Source organism: Dipodomys merriami, unplaced genomic scaffold (genome assembly GCF_024711535.1).
Source record: "Dipodomys merriami isolate MVZ:Mamm:240054 unplaced genomic scaffold, mDipMer1.0.p SCAF_795, whole genome shotgun sequence".
NCBI lineage: Eukaryota > Metazoa > Chordata > Mammalia > Rodentia > Heteromyidae > Dipodomys > Dipodomys merriami.
This window is the reverse complement of record NW_027206396.1, coordinates 77,617-97,632: the sequence shown is the minus strand read 5'-3', so window position 1 is coordinate 97,632 and position 20,016 is coordinate 77,617. Positions and strand designations below refer to the sequence as shown.

General features: G+C 49.7%; 1 protein-coding gene and 1 long non-coding RNA gene across 4 annotated transcripts in view; one reads left to right on the top strand and one right to left on the bottom strand.

Annotated features, from left to right (window-relative positions):
* Positions 1 to 9,999, top strand: part of LOC138818927 (uncharacterized) — an 18,369-nt gene extending 8,370 nt beyond the window's left edge. The window contains exons 3-4 of the long non-coding RNA XR_011369271.1: positions 6,060 to 6,177; positions 9,638 to 9,999. This is a non-coding gene — a long non-coding RNA (uncharacterized lncRNA). The remainder of the gene's footprint in view (positions 1 to 6,059; positions 6,178 to 9,637) is intronic.
* On the bottom strand, positions 9,953 to 20,016 carry LOC138818922 (uncharacterized). Of its 3 annotated transcripts, none has more exons than XM_070010036.1 (14): positions 17,764 to 20,012; positions 17,325 to 17,521; positions 16,687 to 16,743; positions 15,799 to 15,980; positions 14,128 to 15,545; positions 13,805 to 14,023; positions 13,436 to 13,539; positions 12,948 to 13,008; positions 12,248 to 12,316; positions 11,736 to 11,819; positions 11,244 to 11,276; positions 10,832 to 10,953; positions 10,544 to 10,639; positions 9,953 to 10,241 (listed from the first exon to the last, which is right to left on the bottom strand). In XM_070010036.1, exons 1-14 carry the CDS (start codon positions 17,884 to 17,886, stop codon positions 10,016 to 10,018), a joined length of 2,991 nt encoding a protein of 996 aa, XP_069866137.1. In that variant the 5' UTR covers positions 17,887 to 20,012; the 3' UTR covers positions 9,953 to 10,015. The 3 variants fall into 3 exon arrangements, with proteins under 3 accessions (XP_069866137.1, XP_069866138.1, XP_069866140.1); XM_070010037.1 differs by having other exon boundaries at positions 13,805 to 13,957; XM_070010039.1 differs by lacking the exon at positions 10,832 to 10,953 and having other exon boundaries at positions 10,110 to 10,241; positions 17,764 to 20,016.

The following is a 20,016-nucleotide window of genomic DNA, read 5'->3' as shown; positions in this document are numbered from 1 at the left end:
CTGGTCTGGCTTCAAACCCCAGTTCTTACTAGAAGGAATATCCAAAACTCACTCTTCGCAGGCTTTCTCTGGTTATGCTCAGGGCCAGCCATTGTCTGTTCACCTTTCCGTTTGTGTAACTTGTGCTCCTACATTTTGGGCTAAATAAAGTCGCTCACTTCTCAGCGGATCCACCATTCTTTCTTTCCATTCTTTGGAGGCTAATTTGACCTTCAGGGTCTCCCTCCATGTCTGCAGACATCCAGCGCAGGTTCATTAGGCTCAGATATTGGTTCAGGTATTCACAGCACTGCTGGCCATTATTAATAGGTTAGCTAGAAAAGATAGATTAAGTGGCTCATGCCTGTAAAACTGGTCACTCCGGAGGCTGAGATCTTAGGATAGCGGTTTGAAGCTAGCCCACGCATCCAAGCCTGTAAGATTCATCTCCAATCAACTCCCTCCTGAAAAGCAGAAGTGGCTGTACTAAGCCTTAAGACCAGAAGAAAGGAAAAGAGAGATCCGTATTTCTTTATCTGGTGCACACCCGTGTGTATGTGTAGGTGTGCATGCACACACATACAGAGGCCTGAATTCAGGACCTAGGCTTTTTTTACTCATGGTTAGTGCTCTACCACTTGAGGCACAGATCAACTTCTGACTTCTTGATGATGAACTGGAGATAAGAGTCTCACAGACTTTCCTGCCCAGGCTGGCTTTGAACTATGTTCCTCAGATCTCAGGCTCCTGGATAGCAAGGATGACAGGTGTGAGCCTCTGACACTTGACTATCTTGGCTTTTTTGTCTAAGTGTGTTTTGATTACATCTACTGAGCTTTATAACTTAAAATGCAAACCAAATAGAAAACAGAAAGTGAAACTTCCAAGTTTTTCTAGGCTCTAAAAAGAAACACTAAATATTTACTCTTCCTCCTTCCTATCCTCCACCCTCTCTTCCTCTCTTTCACAGATTTACTTCAGTCACAGCTCCACTTCTGGCTTTTGGGTGGCTAATTGGAGAAAAGAGTTTTCTGTCTAGGCTGGCTCTAACCAAGTTTCTCATATCTCAGCCTCCTGAGTAGCTAAGTTTATGGGGTGCTAGCCATTAGTGCCCAGCTCTTTACTGGGATTTGAGCTTGCACTGTAGGAATAAAGCAGTGTACCATGGTGAGCTAGTCTGCAGCTCATTGTTCAATAATTAGCATGGCTAATGAGTTTGGTGAATTTCCATTGGTCGTGGATGTGTCAAAGATGTTTTTCTTCTTGTGTGCAAGCATCCTGCCTTGAGGTTTTCAGAAGAGCAATGCTTGAACCCGGGAACAGCCAAATTACTCATAGTTGTAATACCCTGACCTCCTGGTATGGCCTGGGTGTGGTAGAAGAAACACAGACCAGCTCTAACAGACAATAGTTTTGTATACAGATGTTGAAAAAAATGATCGACGTGGCTACATGCACTACTGAGTAGGATCTGCCTCACAGGTCAGTGTAGCAAAGGGTCAGAATGAGATGAAGATGGACATTTCAAGGCTTTCTCTCACTTTAACCATCCATCAGATAGCCATAGCTTCTAGTAAACACTCAGTATTTTCAGCTAAAGTGGCCCTCAGAAGTTTTCTGAAGAAAGCCAGGCAACTGTGATCACAATCTACACATCAGGGTTGTTGTCTTCACTAAGCCAGTAGGACGCTAATAATGTTGCTCAGGTGTGTGACTTCCAAAGGTGATAACTTGGAACAGATAAACCAAGAGAAGATGCTATTGTTCTGGTGGGACACATGATTTGACATCTGGGTAGATTCTAGGGAGGTACCAAGGGCTCCTTGTGGAATGAGATCTTTCCATGGTGACAGTTCGTGGTTTATCGTTTGTATAGTCATGTCAAACCTCACTAGTTTTAGCTTCATTTTGTCATAAGGGGTTTCAAGCTTGGGGTTTTTGACAAAGTAATTAAGAATCTTCTTTATTTACCTATTTCTTCATTTCTTCATTCATTCATTCATTTATTTTTGGTCAGTCTTGAGGCTTGAATTCAGCCTTGGTGCTGCCCTGAATTTGTTTTTCTCAAAGCCAGCCTTCTACCACTTTGAGCCACAGCTCTACTTCCAATTTTCTGGTAGATAATTAGACATAGAGACTCATGGACTTTCTAGTCTGGGTTGGCTTAAACTGTGATCCTCAGACCTTAGCCTACTGACTTGTGAGGATTGCAGGTATGAGCCACCAGCACGTGGCTAAAAGTATAATTTTAATGGATATTTATTAGCACCTAGAGTTTATGTGCATTTTGTCTCCTTGTACTAGACCTTAGCTCTGTCATTCCCCACCATAGCTTCTCCAGTCTGGTTTCTAGTCAGGAATCATGAAGGGACCATTACTCCTTCACAGAACATGCTAGGTTCACACTGATACATTGATTTGTGTGTATGTGCGTGCACACCAGTGCATGCCCCATGCACACACACACAGATGTGAGCGCACACACACACACACACACACACACACACACACACACACACACACACACACACACACACACACACACACGGCAATACTGAATTTAAAGGCCTGGTGTGGGGAAATCTGTGGGGAACGTAGGCAGCAAAGATGGCCCTGAGAGGAAGTTGAGTGGGCAGAGCCGGATTTGTTTAGGCTCAGTGTGTAAACAACTCATGGAAACTTAGGTGCATGATAAGGTATGGCCTTTCAGTGATTGGTTGGTTCATTTCCTCCCTTCCCACGCAGTCTTTTGCTTTAAAAAGGGGATGCTCCCTGTTAATAAACGAGTTCCTGCTTGGTTTGACTTCCCGCGGCATCTGATTGTCTCTGGGGCTAAGGGAGGCTGGGGAACGGGCAGGCGAGCAGCTGCACTTCGCACTTACCTTTCCTTGGACCCCATCTGTCCAAGGACGGACGAAGACCCAACAGCCAGGGTGCTTTTTCTCCTCAAGTTAGCTCTCTACCACTTGGGCCATAGCTCCACTTTCAACTTTTTGCTGGTTACTTGGAGATAAGAATCTTTCTGATTTGTCTGCCTTTGAACTGATTTGTCTGCCTCAGATCTCAGTAGCTAAGATGATAGGCATGAGATACCAGCACCCAGAAAAATCAAGATTTTAAGGGGAGAGGTTTGCAAATATTTGAGTCTCCTGGGCAGCATATTCTCAGCTTGCAACAGGCAGGTGGGAGGGCTCTTGTCACTACCTCGCTCTCACTGTGCATAAGAGGGTTCCTGTACTAGTGCCCATATTCCACCTGGACTATTAGCTCACGTTTCACCAGGTAGCCTCTGGGGACAGGTGAGTTCACAGGGTGTGTTAATTGGTTCATCATTGTCATTCCATGAGGCTCCAGTTGGCACAGGAGGTGACATCTTTCTTCTCTCTCCTCTGGTCTTTTTTTTTTTGTCGGTCGTGGGGCTTGAACTCTGGGCCTGGGCGCTGTCCCTCAGCTCTTCAGCTCAAGGCGAGCGCTCTACCACTTGAGCTACAGCGCCACTTCTGGTTTTCTGGTGGTTTATTGGAGATAGGAGTCTCACGGTCTCTCCTGCCCAGGCTGGCTTTGAACCGCGATCCTCAGATCTCAGCCTCCTGAGTAGCTAGGATTACAGGCGTGAGCCACCAGCGCCCAGCTCTCCTCTGGTGTTTATATTGATTCAAGGCCCCTGTGGATAACCTCAGACCATCACCCCTACCTCCTCCAGTGTACATGGTCACCCTTAGCCCTTTCTCAACCGAGCTTTCAACTGCCATTGCCCATGAAGTTGTTAAATAGTCCTGGCTAAGCAGAGGGCTGAGATGAAGGGAGGAAGGTCAGGAGGTGGAAGCCTCAAAGTCCAATGAATACCAGGGGAAGGAGGAAGTAGACTCAGGAAGGTGCCAGCAGAGGTGAGGCCAGGACCAGGAAATTGGCTTCTCTGACCACCTGTCTGTCTTAAGGATCCCTGGGGACTGTGACTCTCCAGGATCTCCCAATCCCTTCTTCTCTCAGTGAATAGAAATAGACAGAGATGGCTCAACACCAGCACAAGTCAGACTGGGGAAAACATATACCGGGGGAGCGTCTGGCCAAAGCTGGAGCTGTGTCACTCCCCTGTTAGGACGTGTGTAATGGTCCATGAGAATGCTGGTTTTGCCTGGTGGAGATTGGTAGGAAAGTATCTGATCCTGGGACATAGGTAATATGCAAAATGGGTCATAGCTTAGAGTTAGGGAGGAGACCAGCCTGGCCCTCACCTCTTAAAGTGCCAGTAAATTTTGGTCTGGTGCCAGCTGCATGGGAGGTGGAGAGAGGGTAGGGCAGGAGTGGTTGGAAGTCAAGGCACTGGTCTGTGATCTATTGATAAGGACACCTGGGCCACTCACCAGATTATATACCCTGTGTGATGACCATAGGAGAGGCAGAACACAGAGAAGGCCAGTCCATCTGACCATTGTGGACAGTGCTGCTCCTGATGGTTCCCAGGATCCAGAATAACATAAAAGTTGGGAGCATCTGGTCAGTGGGTACTGCAGAAAGCCTGAAGGCATTGCCAGAGGTGTACAACCCAGGATCCTTCCTTGAGGCCAGCACAGGGCCTCTAACCCCATTGCCCACAGTACCACCCAACACTAGGAAAACCTCTTCTTTTGCTCATCTGACTGATCATAAATACTCTTTGTCTGCACTGTGCTTGGCTTTTGTTTCCTGGTGTTACAGGACGAAGGACTGTACTTCTAGAAGTCATTCCCAGGCTGGGCATGTAGCCTGGTGGTAGAGCACTTCCCTAGCAGGAGTGAGGTCCAGAGTTCAACCCTCAGCACTGCAAAAACAACAACAAACTCTCCTTTTCAAAGCTCCCCTGGCAGGGTCTTAATGGCTGGCATTTTCAAAGAAGTGTTTTACAAATGCCGGGGGAATCAAAGTTAGATGAAGATAAGCAAGCAGTGGTTGCTGGGGAAATTTTCCTCTAGATCCAACCACTATCATTTCTCTGGTTTTCAGAATTTACTGAAAATAGCCAGCATATTATGATTAATAACTATGAAAAATCCAGCTAATCAAAAAGGACTTTTTGGTGTCAAGATCGTGGTGAGATACAAAGGGTGAAGTGGGTTGTGGGACTATTAACTGAGATCCAGGAAAAAGGCTACAGCCTACAGACTTGGAATGAGTAGTCTTGTCTTTTCTCTTCCCTTTTCTTCTTTTTTTTAAAGTAAGTTTTTATTGTGAAAATACTGTACAGAGGGGTTACAGTCACATGAGCAAGGTAGTAAGTACATTTCTTTTCAAGGATTGTTGCCTCTCCTTTGTTTTTTTCCATCTCTTCCTTCCCACCTCCACAACTACACTCCCCTCTACCCCCCACCCCTGCCTAAATTGTAAAGTTTGTTTTTCAACAGTGTCTTCTACATATCATTGTTGCAATGGGTCAACCTGTATCCCTATTAAAACTTTTTGTTTTTTCCCTTCCCCTCCTCAAATTATACCAATATCAAATACAGTGAAAATAGGCAGAGGAACATACAAAACAACAACAAAAAATCACATGGTGCCTTATGAATATGTTAGAAACAATAGCAAGAAAAAACGACTTGTGTCCCTATCTTGGAGTTCATTTCACTTAACATCATCTTATCTGGTCATATGTACATAGCTTTTTGACCTTTTCTGATTGTTCCAGACATATACTCATTATTGCAAATAAGAGAAACCATAGGACCTTTGTTTCTTTGCGCCTGGCTTACTTCAATTAATATAATTTTTTCCAAGTCTTTCCATTTTCTAACAAATGGGGCAATGTCATTCTTTCTGATGGAAGTATAGAATTCAATTTTGTGTATATACCACATTTTCTTCATTCATTCATCTACTGAGAGGTATCTGGGTTAGTTCCATATCTTAGCTATGGTAAATAATGCTGTAATAAACATAGTTGTGCTGGTAGCTTTAGTGTGGTCTTGTTTGTGATCATTTGGGTAAATGCCTAAAAGTGGGATTGCTGGGTCATAAGGGGGCTCTATGTGCAGTCTTTTGTGGAACCTCCATACTGCTTTCCAACATGGTTGAACAATATCAACTCATTTTCTTGTTTCTAACAGGGACTGCCTCACTCAGCTTTCCAATCCAAACCTAGCAACCATGAAGGAAAATGTTCTCTACCACTTCAGCCTCAGCACCAGCACACACAACTTCCCAGCTAGGTTTGGCGATGTCAAGGTAAAAGCCCAGGCTTTCATTCTAGCAATTTGCTTTACACTAATCTTCTCTGTGATACTGCCAGGTCTGCTCACAGATAGTAGAGAGGTGACAGGTACATGCCATTATGAGTTTATTATATTTTTACAAATGTCAAGTATATGAACTAGCAATACAGGAAATTACTTGAATAAGCTGCATTGACCCCGAATGATCTTTTACAACTTTAGTATATAATGGATACAGATATACAGATAGGAAACTTCCTGAATCAGGCCAAGAGACTTATACTGAAAGTCTGTTTACTGAATACCACTGAAGTTCCTGGTGAGAAGTCTTGGCTCTAAAGACCTGTGCTGGCAGCAGTGTGCTGAGGGCATCCTTGTTCTCTGGTTGTAGTTTGTGTTGCTGGAAGCCCCTCTTAGATGAACTCCTTCATCAGGTATGTGGCCACACAGCTGGGCCTTGACCTGGGTACATGGGATTACATGAATGTGTTCAATTTCCATTTCATATCCTAATTTGATTAATTTGTATGTCAGATGGATGGCTTCATGTGTTCATCGATTCTCCAGTGATGGCTTACTATTTAGCAAGATTACATTAGATGCTATGCTTGAACAGGATGAGATTTCATGTCACTAACTTTCCTTCAGATCAGTCCCATTTAGTTTGGAATCTTCCAATGAAATAGGAGACGGTGCTACTCAAATTTAGTTTGAGCCTGGAGCCAGTGGCTCACACCTGTAACACTAGCATCTCAGGAGGCTGAGTTCTGGGGATCTTGGTTTCCAGCCAGCCTGAGCAGGATGAGGTGAGACTTGCCGCCAGTTAGCCACCAAGGAAGCTGGAACTTGAGCAGCATTTCACGTGGTAGAGCACTAGCCTTGAGCCTAAAAGCTAAGGCCTAAAAGCACATAGGCCCTGAGTTCAAGCCTCAGGACCAGCATACACACACAAAAAAACCCCTGAAACAAACAAAATGTTTCACTAGATGCTTGAGTTTCTGTTACGTTAATCTGGTTCATTGTGCATGCATCTTATAATGATTTACTCATAATGTGAGAACAAGGATACTGTGTGGAGCTGAGCTCCTCAGGGCTTCAGGATGCTATGTGCCAGGATGCATGGCCACAGTGTGAATGAGAAAGAGTTTGCAGTAAGACCCTCAGCCTTTGCAACACTGGCCTCCTGGGCCTGAAAACTGTGCCATCTCCTGCCAAAACACTTCAGCTCATGGCAAGCTGTGTGAGCTGGCACAGGCACAACTTTCTCCTTAGCAAGATGGAATACCAATGTCCACCTCACCAGACTGTAGGGAAGACTTTAGGGAAGGTATAAAGGACTTGGTAGAGATCATGGCCCACAGTAGCTTCTCAACAGATACCTAGATGAAGATACAGCCATGTTGGCATCCTGGCCTGGTTGTGGTCTCCTTAATCAGAAGGCTTTGCTACATGTTTTCCCCTTTTATTTGCCAATATCTCCTGGATCTTTAATTTCTACAGATAAGACTATGAAGGGAATGCTACTTCTTATCTCCCACAGCAAACAATTCAAACCAAAAGCCGGTGGCTTTATATGCTATGTATTTTCACATACTTTTGCAAGAGGAAAAGGGTCTTAAGTCAAATCAAGTCCTCTCATGAGCAAACTAATACGTGGAGTTGAGGAACTCTTTTCTCCTACACCTAGACTCTCAATCAAAAATGAAGTATGACCTGAATATCTGTAACTCAAGGATGGTTCATTGGTAGGTAAGGGTCTAGATGGCACTGTCTTAATAAACATAATTGCAGTGGTGAGTGTAATAGTGTCAGGACAAAGCCATTATTTTCAGAATCAAAGACTGGTCAGAATTTGTCTTTCTTGTGATTTGATTGCTTTCCCCTTTAAACACTAGGAGGTCATTTTATCTCTTGTGGACAATTTGCATACATCGACACTCATAACAAGACAGGACTTAATCACATGAGTTTCTTTCCTACCAGTATCTTTTTGGGAAGAAATGACAGAGGCAGGATGTGTTCCTTGATCAGGCAAGAGGAGGGACTACTGTTGTAAAGTAAAACCACTTGGAAGATCCAGAGAAGCCACCTTTTGAGAGGCCAAATTGGGAGTCTTCATTAAAAAGTTGGCATCTGCAGGCAGACTCCTGTCGCAAAGACTTGCAGTCCTGTGAAGACACTTCACACTGTTAGAAAACTGAGTCGGGAGACCAGAGAAGAAATAAAGAGCAGAAAAACCATACCAACAACCCATATCAACCACAATGGAGGCCATGTTGATCAGAGGAGAGTCAGGATATGGACACAGCACATGAGGCCTGGCTTAAAGGCTTCTGAGCTGTCTGCCCTAAAATAGTGTCACGTCAGGGGACAGGGCACAGGAAAGTTCAGAGCACGGTCCAGTAACACATTATCCAAGTCCCCACCCCTGCCTCTCCCAATTCAGGCATGCCCAGCACCTGGGGGGGGGGGGGAATGGGAATTCCTCTTCCTTCACCTGGAAGTCAAGATGGCCCCAGTTAAACCCAGTATGCTATCCACTATGTGGCCATGATGGCACTGGTTAGACCCAGCATCCCTACTTCACTAAGATGTCAGAGATTGAGAGAATTGCAGTTTTGACTCCAGCCTGGGGAATCAATTCTGGGGCTCTTGTTTTCACACAGTTTTAAACACAAATGGGGTCAGGTGGAGGTGGACTGACCCGCTGGGCAAACTCAGTGATGCTGAACACTATCTTTAAAAGCTGGAGTTTACTGGATGGACAGACTGGTGCTAACTCAACTTGGGAGTGAGCAGCCCCAAACTCAGGTAGCTCCATGTTTATAAAGGCTAAACATGCATTCTGTTAGAGTAGGTGCAAGCAAGCTGGTGTAGAGAAGTGAACCTTAGCAGTTATTTTGCAAGTGCATAAACCACAAACATTTCTGTAACAATTAAAACCACAAATACCTGGGTAACAATCTCGTGACCTCTATAGGACATGTTCTATGAAGGATTCTAGGTGCACAGCCCCTAAGTTCCTTGCTGGTCATGTTTGTCTGCTTGGCCTGCTGGGCATTTTGTCCACTGAAACTTGGGGATAGTGAAGGAAAAATAAAGGTGAAATGCTCTTGCCATGGCTGCTATCTTCAACTGTCTAATGGAACAAAGATGACAAGTCTTCCAGTAACCTGAATAAGTGCCCAGGAGGGCAACTATAGAAGAATTATTTGATCTCAGTGAAATGATGGGTGAAGAGGATTTATATTACCTAGGGCTCTGGCATTTGACTGATTATGTTCCGTGATGTCAGGTCATTTCCATGTTTCCCTGTGTTTCCCTTCATCAGTGTACTTAGGGATTTAGGCAGGTACTTGCTTTGGAAGAACTGTGATTTTGGTGTGACTGTCTTTAGCTCTTTTTGCAGCTCAGTGTCTCCCTCCCTAGAGCACTGCCCTGGGTCTGGTGGCCTCTCTTTGATTTTCCCCCAGGGTCCTGCAGTTGTGCATCGTGACTCCAGTCCCTCCCAGCAGATTGAGGGTGGATTCCCATATAGATCAAGGCTGTTGCACAGGAGACGTTTCAACACTCAGATTTCAAGGCTTGTGGAATGGTCCGTGAGAACACTTCCAAACCTAGCCCCGAGCGGGACCTGTTCTTCCTCATTCTGCAAAAAATGACCTCCAAGCCTGAAAAGATTTCATCTTCAAGTAGGATATGTGGAAGTCTCTGCCATTAACTAAGGCAAAGAAAGAAAAGCACCCACAAAAACCATGTTATTGCTGAGAAATTATATAAACAGACTATTAGTGTTTCAATTTAATCTTTTACTGGAAATCAGGCAAAATTGTGGCTGATGAAAGGGCAGCCTAGGATAGAGCCCCATGCCCAGCTCTCTTGGTGGGCTGGGGGCTCAGGAACGGCAAGATTCCCTCATATTCTGTCATCTTTGCCATGTTGCAGTGTGAAGAAGGCTTGGGTGAGCAGCTCAAGTGCACGCTGGGTACATGGCTGCCCCTTCCACCGCTGAGCTGTTCATTTGTCTCCCACTGGGAGCTGCCATTGTCACTGAGCTTTCTTGTTGAAGCCTGGCAACTGAATGGAGAGATTGCCTTAATTCCAGGGCTTCCCTGAGCCCACAGGGCTGTCCCACACCCACTGCCCTCTGGGCTTGAGGCAGCCTTCATTAATGTTCATTTGCAAGTAGCCATGTGCCCAATCCTCTGAGGACCACCGTGGGACCCCAATGAAGGAAGTGAGGTGGGCAGAGGTCAGGCCACACCACCCAGACAAAGGCTTGTGTGGCAGTTGGTGGGAGGGCAGCCCCAGCTCATCAGGCTGCCTGTCCCACCACCCAGACCCTGGGGAGTCCCTGGCCCCTGGGCCAATGTACTTACTTTCCTGAGCGCTTCCGCAGGGGAGGGCTCCTCTTGTTGTTCCTGCTCAGGACAAGTACCCGGCGGGGAGGCTCCAGCTCCCTGGATAGCTTGGAGCTAAGACAAGAAGTAGCTGGTTGGACAGCAGGCTCCACCCTGGGGGTTCCCTCCCAGGGGCCCTGGGGACTCAGGAGCTCATACACCCTTCCTTCAACAGGTCTGGTGGGAGGCTGACTCAGGCAACAGGCTCTCATGGACTGGTGCTGGGGATTCCCATGTTTGTTGCCCCCATTGCCTACCCCAGCTCACCTTTCCAATTGATTCAGGTGGTTCATATTATTAAACCAAGATACGAACTTCATGTCAGGAACTACCTCGAGCTCCTTACATGAGCCCTGTAGTTCCTTGACCAGGGCCATCACCTTGAATTCCTGGTTGAGAGAAAGGACACAGTGGTGATGGACCTGGACCAGGGCAAGGTAGGCCAGGCAGCTGACTTCAGGTCTTCACTTGGCTTCACTCTTGTCTCTCCCCAACACACTCGCCTTTCTCTACTGAGATCCAGTGCCCAACCCCAGCAAGCTGTCCTAGATCCCCAGCTCAAGGCCCCATCTCCTGACCTCTGGAGGACAAGTGATGTGACCATCCACATCAGAGGGAAGGAAGGACCTAAGGGACCCGCACAGCTGGCTGCCTGCAGAGGAAGGTGTCATTTTCTCACCTCTCGTCGTCTTTTTATGTTCAGCCAAGAGCCCTGCAGAGCAAAGAATATGTGCTAAGAAAATGCTGTTTCCACTTGGCGCCCTACCAAGTCCTTCCAGCAGAGGGCAGGCTGGGTGCACAGCTGGACTAGGATTGCTCTCAGTCTAGGGCAGGGATGCCAGGGGCCTGAGGACAGGTTGCTCACTGCTCAATTCTCTGTGGACATGGCAGAGACTGAGGCTTCAGGGACAAGGCCATGCTATTCCCACATGCTATGTCAGCTTGAGCACCTGCTGTCACACTGCCACCCTCACTGACCTCCCTCTGAGACATGGCCAAATGTCATCAGCAGCACTGAGGTCTGAGGGCATAGGGCATCATAAGTAGGATTGCTGTGGTGCTTGGCACTCTGGGGCTGGGGAAGACGTGGGCTCTTGCTGGAGGCCAAGGGGCAGGGAGAGGCTCTTTGTCCCCAATCTGCTTTCCCAGGGCTGGGGCCCTGTTCACTCACATCCTTGGAATCTTGGTCTTTGTGCAGTGAGGCCAGGTGACTGAGGATGGTGCCCAGGTAAGGGACTGTGCCCTCGGGATACTCCTGTGGCATTGGGTGCAGAAAGATCAGAAGGGTCCTGTTAAGCTCCTCGCAAGAACCCGACTTACCCCAGTCCCATGGAGCCATCTATCTAGCAGAACTTGGGGCAAGACAGGCTCATTCCTCAATGATCCACCCTCTACCCCATACCAAAGACACAGCCCTGCATGGGGAAATCCATCTGGCCTGGTCCCCTCCAGGGCTGACACTTGACACCCATGCAAGGTCTGTGGCCCTGCCCTTCACCTGCTCCTGTGCTCTTGCATTCCTTACTGTGGTGGCTGCAATGCATTCCTGCAACATGCCATCTGAGCAGAGGCAGGGTGTAATGGGGCAATAAGGGAGTGGGCCAACTGGTCGGTTGTGTTGGGGGAAGCCCCTCAACTCCTCCTTCTAGGAAGCCCCTGGTCTCAGGCTCGCACACTACTCACCAGTTGCTGAGGCTTCCTGAGGCCTCTCTTGAGTTTCTTCCAGAGGGTCCTGTGTTTGGGCTCTTGCCTCTGGCAGCATTGGGCATGGGAGTAAAAAGCTTTCATTCTCTAACCATTCAATCTTCCAGAGTCCCTTCTTTCCATGGGGTGTGACAGCTTTGGCTTGGGCCTTTAGATCTCAGGCTCCTTGTGACCATCAGCACTGTAGCCCTGAGCAGGCTAGAGAGCCTGGCAGGGCCTGTCTCCAGGGTGGATGTGGACATTTGCGTGCCCTAAAAGATGTTTCTGTGGCTGCCTGGTCTGGAGGAACCCGCTGACCCACGTGACTGGCAAGGCTTCCCTCCTGGGATGGGAAGGCCACCCAGAAACCAAGCCAGGGCCTGGCTTGGCGGTGCCAGGCAGGCAGGTTGTAGAGAGGCAGCCTCATCACAGGCCACACTCAGGAGGAAGCTGGACAGGAAAGTGGACATCCCCAATCCTATCACTTCCTCCAACCTCCTCAGGCACCCAGCTTGCCTCCTCTTCCACTGACTCCATTGGGTCCCCAGGGGCCTCCTGTTCCCATACAATCTATCCTAGCCCCAAGCCCATGATGGATGCTTCTAGACAAGCTATGTTGGATACTCTCCTAGAATTCCATCAGAAAGCAAATCCTCGCCCGCCCTCCCTGGACCAAAAGTTATTCTGGGGCTCATACCACCTTGTACACCTGCTCGTGGCAATACATCTTCTTCAGCTCCTGGAACGTCTTCCGACTCTCCCTGGAGGAGGGACAGAGACAAGGTGACAGATGGGAGAGGGCGAGAGAGGGGAGGAGTGTGAATGCATTGCCCATTTTGGGGCAGGACTTCATCCTAATGGGAACAGAGCTGTGCAAGGAGATCCACTGTGATCCTAAGGTCACATGGTTTGGAGCCAAGTCTTGAGGGGAAACCTCCAGTTTCACCCAATTTCCAGTGTGGTTTTGTTTGGAAGAGCACTGCACAGACGGGTGTGGGCATGTTGTGTCCGAAGGAAAAAGTATGGCACAAAAGGAATCCCAACCACACAGGCAAATCCTAAGCAAGGTCATAGGTGTCTGAGTTGGGCAGAGCCGCAGTCCCTGCCATGGGGAATTGCCACTGGGCTCCCAGATGAGGGACGCTAGGCTGAGGAAGCAAGGGTTGCCCAGGAGAAAGGTGCACCCACCTGCCAATCAATCTCCACGTCTTCTTCAGGCCTTGGAGCTGGCTGCTCTGCAGAGCACACATGATGGGAACGAGGGTGCAGCTGTTCCTCAGAAGGTGGCACTCCTAGGAGTGAAGAATGGGTGAGGAGAGCTGTGGAGGAAACTCCTGGGCTCCTGCTTGGCCTGGGGCTGGGCCTTTGTTACTAGGCTGAACTGGGACAGCTTGGGGGAGGGGAATGACAGTGGAAGCAGGGCAGGAATGCACACAGCCCAAGTGAGGGCAGAGTAGGAGGAGGGCTGTAGGTTAGGCAGAGGCTGTGAGGGAGCAGGCAGCCCCCTGGTGGGAGTGGGAAAGGGAAGAAGAGCCCCCGGGCCCCTCCTGCTCTTACCAGAGCCACCTCTATCCAGTGCTGCACCACTTGGGCTCTCTCTGCTGCCTCCATGCTGTGGTCCCCGAGGCACGTGGTGATCACACAACTGGAGACCTGCTCACAGTGCTCCAGTATGGGAAGCAGAGTGGGTGCCAGGCGCTCCAGACACTCCTTTTGGTCAGGATGGACATACACAAAGGTCAAAAGGTGGTAAGGGAGGAGTTTTTTGAACAGTTTCTGAAAAGATGAAATGAATGGTCAGCATGACTCTGCCCTGAGGCAGGTGTGGCAGTAGAGGTGCAAAGGAAAGCCCACACGCCCAGCCCTGCCAAGCTACTTACGATGGCCATGATGGAGAACTGATCTGCCTTCTCTTCGGGCAGCCAATCTAGCACTCGACCTGTCTCCTCGTCACTGTCTAATTCCATCATGTCTAATTCCATCCGGGATGGCCCCCTGGAGGAAATCTGCACATCCTCCATCTCCACACACTCCCAGGGAGCTGGGTCTGTTTCCGCAGGCCTGTCTGCCGCACTAGCTGGTGGGCGAGCAGGCTCTTCCTCAGCAGCACAGGGCAGAACACCATCGGCGTCTTCAGCCACTGGCGGCTCAAAATAAGTAACTGGATGAATGTCCCCTCCTAAGCCTGTGTCAGCTTCCAGCTGCACAGATGGGACGGGTGCTACATCCCGGCTGGGCGGCAGAGGCTCCTGTACGGGTGGCTCTGGCTGCTCAGCACCAGACTCAAGGCAGTCAGCCTCTCCAGCAAGGGGGCAAGACTGCACTTGCTTCCCAGATGGACCGAGAGACTCCCCTTGCTCCCCAGATGGACCGAGAGACTCCACTTGCTCCCCAGATGGACCGAGAGACTCCACTTGCTCCCCAGATGGACCGAGAGACTCCACTTGCTCCCCAGATGGACCGAGAGACTCCACTTGCTCCCCAGATGGACCGAGAGACTCCACTTGCTCCCCAGATGGACCGAGAGACTCCACTTGCTCCCCAGATGGACCGAGAGACTCCACTTGCTCCCCAGATGGACCCAGAGACTCCACTTGCTCCCCAGATGGACCAAGAGACTCCACTTGCTCCCCAGATGAACCCAGAGACTCCACTTGCTCCCCAGATGGACCCAGAGCCTCCACTTGCTCCCCAGATGGACTGAGAACAGACTCCAGGCTTTCATCTCCTGGAGCGTCTAGCTCTGGCCCTGAGCTGCTCACTACAATAGGTTTGGAGGGCTCTGGTTGAACTGCAGATGCGTCTCCTTCTTGGGCGGGTTGCAGAATTGGGTCACACTGGCCTTCAGGCAGCTGGGCTTCTGGAGTGGGCACTGGCATACCCTCATCACTGGCATGTATTGGTGCATCAATGGCTGGCTCTAGAGCCATTGCTACCACTGGGCTAAGTGCCCCTGGCACTGAGGGATCAGCCATTCTTCCTTCATTTGATAGAATAAGACTTGAGTATTGCAGGTCAAGATCCAGACTTGGTGCTGGAGATGGTGCAAGGCTGTGGGCCATTGGCTGACCTGCAGGTGGATTGATCTCTTCGGTCACAGTTGATCGAGGTGAGTCAGAACATCCGTCTGCATGGGGTTCTTGTTGGCGCTCCACTGCAGCTCCTGGAGCTGAGGGGGCCTCTGAGGCTACAGCTAGCTCCAGCTCTGACTGACATGGTAGTACTGCTTCTACGCAGGGTGTTGGAGCCAGTGGTTGGACAGTGATTTTCTCATAAAGCCTGGCAGTTGGTGGAACAGCTGCAAGAAAAGATCCCCTACAGCACTGCCTTCCCCTCAGTCATTCCTACGGCCACGAGACCCCTGCCTGCTGAGAAGCCCTAGTCCCTGGACTCCACCCCAGGAAGCCCTGCCAGGACAGGTTTCATGCCACGGCATCCAGGTTCCCTGGCTGTCCTGTTGATGGCCCCATGGTAGCATGGGAGCTGCCTTCAGGTGGACAAAGCTTGGAATCCCACACCTGTTCTCTCCTTTGCCAGCCCATGCTACTCACCCTCCAGCTCTGGCTCCTTCAGATGCATGTGCTCCAGCTGGCTGAGCAGAAGATGGGCCTGCTGCTCCTCCACAGAGCCATAGTGTGAATAGGTTCCCAGGTGTTGCAGGCAGGACGTGTCTGGTGCTTCAGTCCAACACGCTGGGTATACTCTCATCCACGAGTCCAATATAAAAAAGGCTCTAGATGTAGTGGGAGAAGCAGCAGAGTCAGAGGTTGGGCCTCTCCTCCTCTCAGAACCCCCTCAAGCACAGGTGTGGGAGCTGGGCTCCTGGGCCTACTCCTGCCTATACCCCATGGCAGACCTGGTAACCTGGCTGCACTGCAGACATTGTCTACACAAGGGATGCTACTCCACCTACATCACAGTGAGACCCACCCCACCCACACCACCTCCTAGTGTCCCTGGGCATGCCCCCAAACAGTCATCCCTGGGGTGCTTTGTCCTCATGCATAGTGTCTCGAGAACCCAGAATGTCGTCACTCAGGTAGCATCTAGTGACCTCTATGACCTAGAGCCATGTGTGAATGGTCTTCGCCTGACTCTCAACCAGGGCACATCCTGGCCCTTGTGCACTCACGGAGGCCCCTGGAATCCTAGAGGATTGTCCATGATGACACACTGTAGGCCTCCCCGTTCTGTGTGGTCCTGAGGTTTCCCAGGGCAGGCACGTGGGACTGCCTGGTCATGGTGCCAGAAGCTTCTTCCACCCTCCTCAGGCACAGAACAAGCCAGACTAACTCCCTACATGGACACATTTCTACCTGGATTTGAGTCTTCCTTCAGGAGTGGCTGCCATTTCCTTTGCCCAGGCCTCTCCAAGGCCAGCTCTCCACTGCACCCACTCTGAAGACACATGCCTTCCCTCCTCCCCCAGGCACACTCACTGCTGCAGGTGCTCCTGCGCGCCTTCCTTCTTCTCATTGTCACGGGAATGGCTGTATCTAGGGGACACCATGAGAATGTCAAACATACTGTGTCTGCACATGATGTCTACAGTCCCAGTGGTTTTCCTGAGCACAGGATGGAGCTCAGGATGACAAGGATTTCCCTGTTCTTTCACTGAGTGGTGTCAAGCGTCTGGAAATGCATCCCCACACAAGCTGATGAGCCCACTAGCTTCCTCCCATACACCTGAACGGGCAACGGGGGAGGCAGCGTTTCCCTTGGGCTTCCTAGTGAGGTTCAGGTAGTTCAGGACCCCTAGATGGAACATATACCACCATTGTGAAGTTGGAAAAGAGTTTGCTTGCGGTCTCAGCCATGTGAGGCCTCAATGTAGAGAAGGGGGCCTTCATGAGGGAAGGGGCTTCTCCCAGCTCTGCCCACAGCCCTGCGCTCCCCGGGGTGTAAGGTCATAATGTGGACAGGCCTGTTCAGGGCCCATCGCACCGCTCCAGCCTCAGGCAGTGAGGATGTTGGTCCTAGCATGCCAGTAGCCAGGATCCAAGCAGATCCGCATTAGTGCAGCACATGCCAAGGCCTAGCCCGTGGGCCCGTCCCGAGGATCAGAGCTGGCGCTTACCTTTTATACAGCAGCTTCAATACGTGATGGGCAGTCCTGAAAGTACTATATGTCCCCAGAAATACAGGGATAAACAAGGCAGCTCCGAAGAGCAGGGCAGGCACTAAGTGGTCTACTAGCTTCTTCACTTTGCCTCCCTGCAGGTATCCTGCCTTGCAGGGATTAGGAAGGGTGGGGGCTAACACCCACTGTAATTGCTGTGAAGAAATGAGACACAGTTCAAACATGGAAACAGCAGCAAAACAGCAAATGTCTCTGGGCCATACAACGAAAATAGTCTGGGGCGCGCGCGCACACACACACACACACACACACACACACACACACGTATACACACCGAACTCAAGAATGTCAAATACACATGGGATCTGAGGCTGCCAGAAGGTAGTAGGTGAGGGGACTCACTCTTCCTCCACACCCTCCCTCCTCCTTGATTCACCTGTGGAGTGCAAGATGCAGTTCTGCTCAGGCGACCGGGACAGGGGATGACCCATCGCCTCCTAATGATCTCAATTTCTCCCAGTGGAGTTGTTCTGCGGAATAGTGGGCAGCAGGAGAACATCCTGCTGCCCCTCAGCTTTCCATACAACTCAGCTGGCTCAGCCGCACAGCATCCCTAAATACTGCCTGGTGCTTTGTGACACCTCTGGAGATGACAGCATCAATAGAGGGCCCCTCTGCTGAGCCTCAGCCTCAGACCAGACCTCTGCAAATGGCCTCTGGGTGCTGGCTGGGCCCTGTGACAGGTCAGGAGCAAAACTAGACACACTCCAACCTCTGTCCTCTGTCCAGTTAATGTCGTGGTAATGAGGACCACTTACTGGGCTCACACCCGATCCCTCCTTCCAGTTTAATTGTCTCCCCATGTACAAGTGCCTGTGCTTGCCTGCCTCCTCCAGTCACCCACTCACTCCTAGGGCTTCCACCCAGCACCTGCTTGAGGATGTCATACACTGAAAGGACTCTGCCCATCCAAGGCTTGGGAACCCTACAGCTGGTGTCCATCATTTTCACTGCACTCTTGTAGACATTCAGCCCCTGCACATTGTGTCTAGACAGAGAATAAACTGCCAACCAGTTGTCCTTGTCTAGGCCACTTATTCCTGCAGTGGGAGCCTCCTGGAGGAGGATACCAAGTTCAAGGCTAGTCTGACCTAGGCAAGAGATTCTGTCTCAAATCCATGCAAGCCAACAATGAACAAAAGAAACAAAAAGGAAATGCAAGATCTGAGCTTCACATGGGGGTGGGAATTTCACAAGTGTAGACACAGACGAGGTCTTCTCTATTTGGAAGCCTACACATGAGACTCCAATGTTCAACACACCTATTGAGAGAGGTATACACATGACCTCACATACATTCATGGACACAACACGGATACACATTCATCCACAAAGACACAGTGGCACACCACTATGTTCATCCATGTATGTCCTCAAATGCATGCATTGGAGCGAGATGGTGAATTCAACTCTGCTGCCTGCCACAATGTTTGTGTGCTAATGAGAGGATGGGTGAAAGGTGGGACGTTGAAAAGAATGGGCTGTTTGTCCAATGTCCAACAGGATTTGAGGCCAATCTCTGGGCTCATTCGTTGAGGGGTGAGGGCATGGAGAGGTAGTGATTTCTGCACCATGTTCACTGAGGAAGAAGTGGAAAGGGCACTCAGGATCAGGCTACTGGAAGGAAATGAGTGCTACTGAGCTCCTAGGGCTCAGATTATTCTGGGGCCATGGAGCATGTGGAGAGTAGTTAGAGAGGGGCTAAAGCTTGGATGTGGAGTTTGTTGGTGTGGAGACATATGGAGATGGGAGGCCTTCACTTTTCAAGCCACAGGGAAGCGGACAGGAAGCGCCTCCACCAAGGGAAATCTTGGCAGGGGAGGGAAACCCTTGGCGTCCTTCTACCTATAGAGTCCTAGGTGCGCCCTTCCCAGTCTGCTACCTCTCCTTGGTGCTATTGTCTACCTAGCTCAAGATGTCACAGTCAGTGCCCAAGGCTCTGAGGATGGTAATTTATACTCATTGGTATTGTTCACGCATGTAGGCCAAGAAGACTGGCTTCAGCCCAACTTAGAGTCACGTGCAGGCTTTTTCACAGGAAATGGAGGCCAGAGTTTCCTGCCAGAGTTTTCTGCTACCCAGCAGAAGCACCTGAGGAAACCCTCCAACACGGTGTCTGCCACCACCACCAGGACCATGCTACTGATCCTGCTGACCATGGCGCCGATCCTGCCCTCTATCCTGATGACTCAATGCCTGGCTCTTCCTGCCTGCTCTGAGGAAGTGACCACTGTGTAAGGGCTGCAGGTAGAATCCCGGCCCATGACAAATGATGTGATGCACTTGTTCTTATTATTTTGTACTACTATAGACTCAATCTTTTTAAATTTCCCAAAGCTAGTATACCAATGACAATACTCCACCTCCCAGGCCGGTGGGGAAGAACTAAGGGAACCAGGAGTATGGCACAATCAATTCAGCTCCACCATGGGAAGTACTTGCCTTGCCCCACCTCCAGGGCCCCATTCCCGAATCTCACTCCCACAGCTGGCAGCAGCATACTCATCCTCTCTCTCTTTTTTTTAGTTGTGAAAATACTGTACAGAGGGGTTACAATTACATGGGCAAGATAATGAGTACATTTCTTATCAAGCATTGTAGCCTCCTCCTTTGTTTCCCCTTCCCATCC

What these genes read in the sequence shown, in the direction of transcription:
- LOC138818922 (XM_070010036.1), bottom strand. Translation starts at nt 17,886, where the DNA reads ATGTTCTCCTGCTGCCCACTATTCCGCAGAACAACTCCACTGGGAGAA. An exon ending in ACTGGATAGAGGTGGCTCTG is followed by an intron (nt 13,540 to 13,804) that starts GTAAGAGCAGGA and finishes CTTCACTCCTAG; the next exon opens with GAGTGCCACCTTCTGAGGAA. An exon ending in TCAGGAAGCCTCAGCAACTG is followed by an intron (nt 11,820 to 12,247) that starts GTGAGTAGTGTG and finishes CCAATGCCACAG; the next exon opens with GAGTATCCCGAGGGCACAGT.